Genomic DNA, 9,537 nt, shown 5'->3' on the forward strand with positions numbered 1-9,537 from the left:
AACTTTGGATGATGACTTTGTAATAAAATTTCATTGGGTGACTAAAGTGTAACAACCCCTATTTTTTGGTACTCTAAAGTATAATTAACCATTCTCTTTACATGTCATCAAGTCTAGTCATCATACCACATGTGTTATGTAAGGTTATGGACAAAATCTTTATGGATGTGTAGCACTACCGATCTTTGATTGATATCTTCGCCAAAATCCTATAAGGATGCACTCAAAGCAACATTGACATTGCATAATTTTCTCTTACAACACAAGAACACTACACCAGAGCTTCTTATTGCATGAAGAAAAGTTAGAGATGAGGTCCAAAGAGACATCAATTTCAAGAGGAAACAAGTAACATTAAAGTCATACTTTACAAAAGCCTCATAAATGGTTCATGTATATATAAATTTGATATATAAAGAGATTATTCATTTTATATATCAAGTGGGACCTATGTATTTCTTTTTTAATTTAGGGAATTATTAATTTATCACATTGATCCCAAATCGACACTAGCCAAAGCGAGATTATTAACTTGTCGAGTATTAAATTTTCGAGATGTACTATGCTAGAAGCCTAAAAGAAACAGATTAACAACACAATCAAGTAACTCACTTGATAAATCGCCTAAGAATGGTAAAGTTGGTAAGGAAATAATACTTACTTCTAAGTGGGTTCCAAATTCAAGTCTCCATATTAACACTTCTTGAGGAAAGTGCTCTAGAAGTCTCCCTATTTTGTAAAATTGATCAATTGAACCCTTCTATTTTTTTAGGTCATTCAAGCCCCTATACTTTGAAGAATGAGCTAAAGTGGCCCTCATGTTAATTTCCGTTATAACGGTGATGAGCTGGTAGTTAAGCAATTGAGTTGAATTTTTCAATAATTTATTATTTGCTGACTCAATGAATACATGTCCTCAGCCAATGAACTGACAACACGTGTCTATATTCTCTCTTCTCTCCATCACTGTTATTCTCGAGCTGGTTCTCTTCTGATGAACTGCTCCAAGTTTTGTTCCCATCCAGTCCCCATCTGATGAATTGGTTACAAATGCATCCTGCCCAAATAAACAGCAATAATCAACACCGATTAACATCAAACATCAACATTTAAGCCCTTGTGTGATGACTCAGTAAATTTTCACCAGTAAACTTTGTCAGGTGGATGCTCAAGCTCTTTACCGATCTCTTTGCCATTGATGATGCAGACAATGCCTCCTTATTCTTGTCATTGATGACGCGGGAGGTGGAAGGCGATGATCGCTCAAGCACTTTACCCAGGACGTCATTGATCCGCTTCCAATCTACCGCTTACGATTGCTTATTTGCTTTAGTGTGTCATCGAAGATGCGCATAGATCGAAATGTCCAAAGAAGGTTTTAATTTGATTTTGTTTTTGGGTTTCAAAGAGGACTTTCTAATTTTGATTAAATTGTTTTGATTTTGATTTTGAGATGAAGAGCCAAAGAGGGTTTTCATTTTGATTTTGGGTGTTCCAAGAGGGCTTTTGTACTTGATATGAGTTGAGATCCTTTGGTTAGGGCTTCAAATCCATAAAATTGCAGAAGAGAGATTTGACTGGGTTTATGCCACATCATAATTAACAATCTATTCTTTATTTCTTCAAAAAGTCGCATACGAAAAAATATTGCCACATAAGAAAAAGGTTAAATGCTTGAAGGGCTAACGGATTCCAATCTTCAAAGTATGAGAGCTTAAATGACTTAGGAAAAAAAAAGTAAAAGAACTCAATCGACATGTTTTACAAAGTAGAGGGGTTTTACTTTCCCCACATTTTTTCTCTAGTGACAAAAAAAAAAACCTAAAGGGTTGCCAAAAAACAACTCATGTTTGAAAAGTTTATACATGCAAATAATGTCAGAATTTGGAATGACCAATACACTAGACAAAAAGTGACAATCAATATGAGTATGATGAAAGCTATACTCGCTTCCATTTGGCTCTGAAACGGGTTTCCCTTAATAAAAAGCGAGATCTACTTTTTACTCAAAATCACTTAGAATTTAAGTTGAATTAACTGCATCTTAAAAATATGCAATTATTTTTCATATTCAAGTACTACCAAGTCTAGAGCAGCTCTAATGAGTCTGTTGGTTTTCTATTGAGGATTTGGTGGGCGGCTATTGGCAGCAGAGACCCTTGAACCCCACTCCAGGAGCTCTTTGCTGGTATCATCTTTGTGCACTATCACTTCTATGAAGCACAAACAATCTTTCTTCTCCCCAGTAGCTGTTTCGATTGCATCAATTAGTTCCTCTTCACAGCTTACCTGCAATACAAAAGTGGATATGTCCATGACTAAAAGTCCCAATACCTCAAAGCTACAAATCCTACATTTTCTAGGACGCCAATCAACAATGAACAGACCTTTCTTGTCCAGCATTTCCCTTCTCCATTGTGTATAGCATCAACTAAGGCAGTGTAGTTCCAGTTCTTGATTACATTATATGGTCCATCGTGGATTTCTACTTCTATGGTGTATCCACCATTGTTTATTAGGAAGATAATAGTCTTCTGTTCGCATCGCAGCATTGTTGACACATCTTGCGCCGTCACCTATCAGCCACATTGTCATCAACATTAAGACACATGATTTTATCATCCTTTAAGCTTTCAACAAATCAATGTCATTAACTCAAGCCAACCAAGTTTTTAAACTAGCTTGAAATAATGTGCATTTTCATGTTATGGATTGCCATTTCAACTATATACAAGTGCTAAACCTGGAAGCTCCCATCTCCTATGCAGGCAATGACACGCTTATCCGGCACTGACTGTGCATACCCAATTGTTGCACCAACAGACCATCCAATTGAACCATATTGCATCTGGAATTCATAGCTGCAACACCAACTTTTTCTCTCTTATGATCGTGATAGGCATGAAATAAGTAAAACAATTCCATGTCATATTTCTTACTTACCCACACCCTTCCGGCAACTTAAGTTTCTGACAATTGAACCATGAATCTCCTGTTTCAGCAATCACAGCAGTGTTTTCTGACAGCATCTTCTGTATGTGTTGAAATAGAATATTGACCCTCAAAGGCTCTTTAGGCTCACATTTCAGAGGAACCCCGTCGGGAACGTAGATCCTGTGGTAGTTCTCATAAGCAGTTGTGTTGTTGTTAAGCCTCTTAGCCAGTGCACTTAAAAAGTCCTTCATTAGTACACACCCAAAAGCAGGTCCATTACCCACTATAACACGATCAGGCTGGACAACGATGGCCTTCTCCTTTTTGAGGAGCAGAGAGTAGCCAACAGAGCTATAGTCATTGAATATCGGCCCAGCGAATATGTATGCATCAGCAGATTCAACAATCTCGGCACAGAAGCTAGTGCCTACAGCTCCCCAGTAAGTGCCAATAAAATGAGAGTGGTGTTCAGGAACAAGGCCTTTTGCAGAAGGCATAACTGCAAGGGCATAACCGCAAGCATCGGCTAACTCAACAAAGGCTTCACAAGCCTTCGCCACTCGAAGCTTTGGTCCTCCTACCATTACTGGTTTCACTGCTTTGTTCAAGAAGGCCGCAGTTGCCTCTACTGCTGCTTCTAGTCCCATCTTATTACTCAACCTGTATAAAAGCATAACGCCATTCGAAGCCAAATTGAGTTTAATGCTTGTAAAATTTTGATTAGAGACAATGAGAAAGAGAAAAAAAAGAACACAAGACAATACCTTGGTGAAAGAGCAAATGGAATGGGTTCTCTGCTAAAAGTGGGATGAGGAATTGCAGGCAAATTGCAGCTAACGCTAATATAAACTGGTTTGCTCTCTTTCAGAGCAGTAGAAATTGCTCTGTCAATCAGTTCATGTGCATCTTCCAAGTTATTCACCACAGCCTACATATATAAGAAAGTCCAAACATAATTACATCTTTCTCCTAAAAGCAAGCGAGTTTTTCAAGTCAACTTTTCAGTTTCTCATAGCATCACTCAATTAGATCTAAGAGCTTTTGATTAACATTCGATTAATTTTTATATTTTACTCTTGTTTTAAGCAAAAAATCAAACACAATGCTTGCATGTAAAGTCACATATATACCTGAAAGCAGGTGACAGTCTGAAAGCAGCGGAGTTCTTGGGTAAAATCAGGCAATCCAATAGTATGGTGGAGAATCCTGTTAGTCCCATAGTCATTAGTATTAGGCCCTCCAACGATACAAATCACCGGAAGATTCTCACTATAAGCCCCAGCAATGGCATTGATAATGCTAAGCCCACCAACGGTGAATGTAACAACACAAGCACCAACGCCGCGAGCCCTTGCATAACCATCTGCAGCATACCCTGCATTGAGTTCATTACAGCAGCCAACGTTGTTGAGCCCTGGCTCAGCGATCAAATGATCGAGAAGTGTCAAATTGAAGTCACCAGGGACAGAGAACACATCAGTGACGCCAATTTGGACAAGACGGTGAGCTAGGTGGCGGCCGAGGGTGGATTCCGGAGAGATCTTAATCACAGAGTCTTGGATGCAAAGGGAGCCGTTTTGAGGAGGGCCGGATACGTTGTTGTTTGAGGGTTTGCATGAGTCGAGGGAAAGCGAACCTAGTGTGGTTTCCATATTCAAATTGAGAGAAGAGAACCCAAGGAACGAAGATGTGAAGATCTTATATGGACAGAAATGGATGGATGAGTGGTAGAGAGTGAAGCAATGACTGATGAGTATATAAAGGTTAGTCAAGCGTGAAATTAGGATTTGGGATTTCTTGGGGAAGACTCGATCGTTCACTCCTGCTTATATGGTATGTATTGGACTTCAAGGCCAAGAAAACACATTTTAGGTATATTTTTACAGTGGCTGTGATAGCTATTGGATTCAATACCTCGTGAATCGCTCTTCCGCACTGAAGACAAAAGCCAAATATACAAAATTCGTAGCATATTCCAATGGGTTGAGCGGTTTAGTGGGTGGAGCATGAATGGACAAGTAGTTGAAATGCATGACACATGTACCTGTCAATAGGCCGTACAGTCCAGTGGGCCGAGCTTATTCCTAAACCATGTACTTGAGGCCTGGATACATTTTGTTCTTCGTTATGCTGAGAAGGTAGAGGGGTTTTGTTTTGGAATGAACATCATGCCTGCTTTCATCGGTAGTCATTTCCTGGATGTTCATTATCAATCCACAGCTGCAATTTCTTTTGATGGTCTGTAATGATTTTGGATGGCGTTTATCATGTTTGTTATTTTTATGTAAGGATTATTATTATATTTAACTCTCAGTGCTGGATATGGGTTAATTCACACATCTCATTTATCCTTTTGTTAACTAGTAATTATGAGTGCGCCAGCATCTTTAAAAAGGATTAACACTCGATCTAGAGAGCTGCATAATAACAAAAATATAAACCCAATAAAACTGTTCATAACAAGTAATGTTTCCTAGCTTTCCTGACTTCTGGAGCACTTCAACTGAACATGCTGACCAACATAACCAGACTCTCCACATGCATGAAAATACAACCAAAGATTAATCAAATGTTTAGAGACTCAAAACTTAAGGATGCATAGACCCATACTATCACAGACCAAAGGTTCACTAACGCAAAGGCATGAACAAATGGGTGAGGTACTACTTGTCTGAACTTGCCAATTTGGCAATCCTCTCAAGTCGCAGGCTAGTCTTTCTTCTCTGGCTCAGTCTCGGTATCTTTTTCGTCCTTAGGTGCAACACTCTTAGTTTCCTTCTCCTCACTGGCAGCAGCAGGTGCCTCCTCGCCCTTTTTTACCTTATTTTCCTCTTCTTCCACACTCAAATTTTCCAAAAGCCCAGCAGTAGCAGTAGCATCCTGATTTTCCACATTATTTGTCTGCGACTCAGCAACCTCTTGAAATGTTTCCATAAATGTTCTGCAATCTAATGAAACCAAATATCAACATTCCATATGAGACAAACGCTCCAGAAAATACCGCCCAAAAGAAATAGAAAGTATGACAATAACAAGTTCAAATACATTCAATCAGAGAAGCAAACTGACATAAGAGCCAAAAGCATTCACGTCGTCAGTGACAACTCCTTTCACCAAAATGTACAACATCAAGTGTTTTAATATCATTTGTGAGAAATCTCAAGCTCCAAAGCCTCTAATTAATCCTTAAGTACATCACCTACTACAGAGGCACTTGATTCAGATCATGGATATTCCATCATCATCTAACATTCTCATAAAAACACGCTTGATTTTCTCCCACTATATGCCAAAGGACATACTTATGTTCCATTTCCTGTAGACAACTAACCTCTAGTTACTTATTCATCGTTCGTCTTCTCACTAAAACTTACAATGTAGTTATTAAAGTGTACATCTTACCCTGTCCATACAGCAGCCCCTACATTAGTGCAAAAATTTTTTCCTCAAAACATTCATCCTCTTTTGAGAACATCAGTACAAAACCACCTAACCTTAAACAAGATATATGAGAAGGCTACACTCAAAACTGATTCAGAGGCACTTGATTCAGATCATGGATATTCCATTTCCTGTAGACAACTAACCTCTAGTTACTTATTCATCGTTCGTCTTCTCACTAAAACTTCAATGTAGTTATTAAAGTGTACATCTTACCCTGTCCATACTGCAGCCCCTACATTAGTGCAAAATTTTTTTCCTCAAAACATTTATCCTCTTTTGAGAACATCAGTACAAAACCACCTAACCTTAAACAAGATATATGAGAAGGCTACACTCAAAACTGATTCCTCGATACAAAAATTATTCATTATATTCTAAGGATTTATTCGCACAAGGTTACCAACACAATTACATGATCAACTGGGGTACTCAGATAACTCTTTAAGATTTTCCACAAGCATAATAAATCCAGAAATAGTTAGTTCAATAATTCACAGAGTGACAGGACTCATATCACTGATCCAAGATGCTGACCTACCTATTTATTAAATAATTGAAGCAATCTTATGTCGATAACTTATGCAAATCAAAATACTTAACTTCATTGCACTCAAGACCTTGTTAGCTGTTCAGTATGCGAACATTGAAATCATGCAAATGCAACATGATCAGAATACAAAACACCACAAACATGAAACATGTTAAAACGTCAGACTCAAATGGAGTGCATAAAAGGAAACACCAATACCAAGCATATGTATATTAACCGTAACCTAGATAAACTTATCTACAACCTTATCAGGACAAGAATATCATTACCGTCACAGAACAACACACGAAAAAAGTGACCAAAAGGTACTCACTCTCAATAGATCCGAATCGGATGCAGAATAGCTCTTTCTTCAATTCACCATCGGCGAAATCAGTTGCATGCCACACACACGACTTCTCGCTACCAGCGTGTTCTTGCACGGTCATGTTAGGTAAGACTGCAAAACCAAAAGGTATTAACCAGACTGAAAAGATACTAAAGCAGAAGTATATCGAATAGAAGTAAGACAAGAGAAGTAACGAACCAAGATGATTGGCACAAATCTTGAGAGTCTTGGATTGGCGCATAAGGAGGCGGACCTTTGCGGTCTCCTTGTGTTTCAAGAACTTAACAGTGCCAGCGCCTCTCTCCTTCCACTGGTTCCCATCCTTGTCAAATCTATATAACTTTGCTTTCCTGCAAAATCAAACCATAACATAAATAAAACCTTAAGTTACCAACAGATAAACGAAATTTGGGAAAAAAATAGAGGTAACCAAGCAATACATATCAAGAATAGGATCTTCATCCTCCTCGCCAGTGCTAACGGCGACCTCTTCGAGCTGGACGATCGGGGCAATCTGTGCTCCGGTGTCTTCATCCTCGGCGGCAGGGGCATCATCCTCTTCTCTGTGATCGGGCTCGTTGCTTGCCATCGCTACTGTCGCTGCCGCTAGTTCTAGCTAGAGAGAGTGTTTATAATCGTGCTATTCAACCAGAGGGTTTGAGGGTAGGTTACAGGGCCAAAAGCGGCGTTATATATATTTTTATATTGGGCGGTGAGCACCTCTGAGGGTCGCGTGAGGTTTACGGAGGGTCGCGTGAGGTTTACGTGCAATTGAAAGGGCCTTCTTCTATGTACCGTGCAATTCTTTCAAGACACGGTACATAGAGGTATTAATCTTGACAAATAAGGGTAATTTTTGGGGTAATGACACTTTTGGGTATTGAATAATTTGACCTAATTCAACTCGGGAACCTATTTTTCAAACGTTTCAACTTGGGTATCAAAATTTTAAATTTGTTCCAAAATACTCACACGTGCAGTTTTTAAATGGTTCGGTCAATCAAATCCGTGATGTGGCCAAAAAAAAGTCAAATTTAACTGATTTTTGTTGATGTGGTCTTGACAAATTGATGACTTGGACATGTATTGTATTTTTTTAAATAATATATAATGACACATAGAAAAACAAATCCAAAAAAATATTAAAAAATCCAAAAAAAAGAAAAAATTAATTATTTGATTTTTTAATGCCATCTCAGCTAGTTAAATGCCCGAATCTGCCAGTGTGAGCATTTTGGAACAAATTTGAAATTTCGATCTTTAAGTTGAAACGTTTGAAAAATGGGATCTCAAATTGAACTGGGTCAGATTATTCAGTACCCAAAAGCGCTATTACCCGGATAATTTTCTTTGGGTTTAAAAAAATATCGAAAAAGTCGTATATGACAAACTTTCACAAACTTCAACAATATGTCTATAATAAAAATGTCAAATGTCACCAACACCTTTTGTGGTTGGACTTATTTCTAGATACACCCATTCGTTTTGAATTCGTAAAAATTGGACCCCCTGTACTTTGATTTCATGTCATCTCAAGTCTCTTCATCCAGTTGACCGTCATTGATTAAAGGTGGATGACAAAACGATGTTGTTTTAACTTTATTAAATTGAAAAAAAAAACCCCAAATGAAACACTATTTACTCCAATCTCTTATTTTCTACCATTTCCTCAAGACGACCAAACCAGGTAAACTTTTGATGGTGCACCCAAGACTCAAATCTCTTATTTTTGCCATCATCAAAGTCATTAAAAGCTCTCGAACAATAAGCAAACCCAAGAAAGAGGCGGAGGAAGCGCATTATCTTGTGATTTCACACTAAACCCACCTCCACAGTTGCAATCAAAGACAAGATTTGAGTTATGACTCCAACCAATATTTTCAGATTAAACAACTTTACCAATATGCTTTTCCAGATCCAACAACTTCAATCTCCATAACTTCTCGGTACGATACTGTTTCCTTAACTTCTCGATCTTATGGCGGCACTGGATGGAAGCCTTGGGCGCACCATCATTAGCTACACAATCTATCTTTGGGCACTTTGATCCGAGACACCACCGCGAGAGACAGAGAGAGAGAGAGAGAGATGGGCTTAGAGAGAGAATAAATTGAGATCTATTGGACTAGTCAATAGAGGAAAGGGTGATGGAGTTGGAGGGGATTGATGTGAATAATGAAGACTCAATTTGACGAAACAATAATGAAAAAATAAAAAAGAGAAAAAGAGCAAGACACAAGTTTAACGAGGTTCGACAATTTGCCTAATCCTCGAGCGAAAT

At 38.4% G+C, this 9,537-nt stretch overlaps 2 protein-coding genes across 3 annotated transcripts; both read right to left on the reverse strand.

Annotated features, from left to right (window-relative positions):
• Positions 1-1,978: 1,978 nt before the first annotated feature.
• LOC119990949 (pyruvate decarboxylase 1) lies at positions 1,979-4,886 on the reverse strand. 2 transcript variants are annotated; one of them, XM_038837093.1, is made up of 6 exons: positions 4,065-4,886; positions 3,699-3,862; positions 2,944-3,594; positions 2,744-2,873; positions 2,388-2,576; positions 1,979-2,289 (listed from the first exon to the last, which is right to left on the reverse strand). In XM_038837093.1, the coding sequence occupies exons 1-6, from the start codon at positions 4,584-4,586 to the stop codon at positions 2,119-2,121; spliced, it is 1,827 nt and encodes a 608-aa protein (XP_038693021.1). In that variant the 5' UTR covers positions 4,587-4,886; the 3' UTR covers positions 1,979-2,118. The 2 variants fall into 2 exon arrangements, with proteins under 2 accessions (XP_038693021.1, XP_038693022.1); XM_038837094.1 differs by having other exon boundaries at positions 2,744-2,861; positions 4,065-4,883.
• Positions 4,887-5,344: 458 nt separating this feature from the next.
• LOC119990544 (ran-binding protein 1 homolog c-like) lies at positions 5,345-7,925 on the reverse strand. Its single transcript, XM_038836517.1, has 4 exons — positions 7,697-7,925; positions 7,455-7,606; positions 7,242-7,367; positions 5,345-5,882 (listed from the first exon to the last, which is right to left on the reverse strand). Exons 1-4 carry the CDS (start codon positions 7,843-7,845, stop codon positions 5,644-5,646), a joined length of 666 nt encoding a protein of 221 aa, XP_038692445.1. The 5' UTR covers positions 7,846-7,925; the 3' UTR covers positions 5,345-5,643.
• Positions 7,926-9,537: the final 1,612 nt, after the last annotated feature.

This window comes from Tripterygium wilfordii, chromosome 22 (assembly GCF_013401445.1).
Source record: "Tripterygium wilfordii isolate XIE 37 chromosome 22, ASM1340144v1, whole genome shotgun sequence".
Classification (NCBI taxonomy): Eukaryota; Viridiplantae; Streptophyta; class Magnoliopsida; order Celastrales; family Celastraceae; genus Tripterygium; species Tripterygium wilfordii.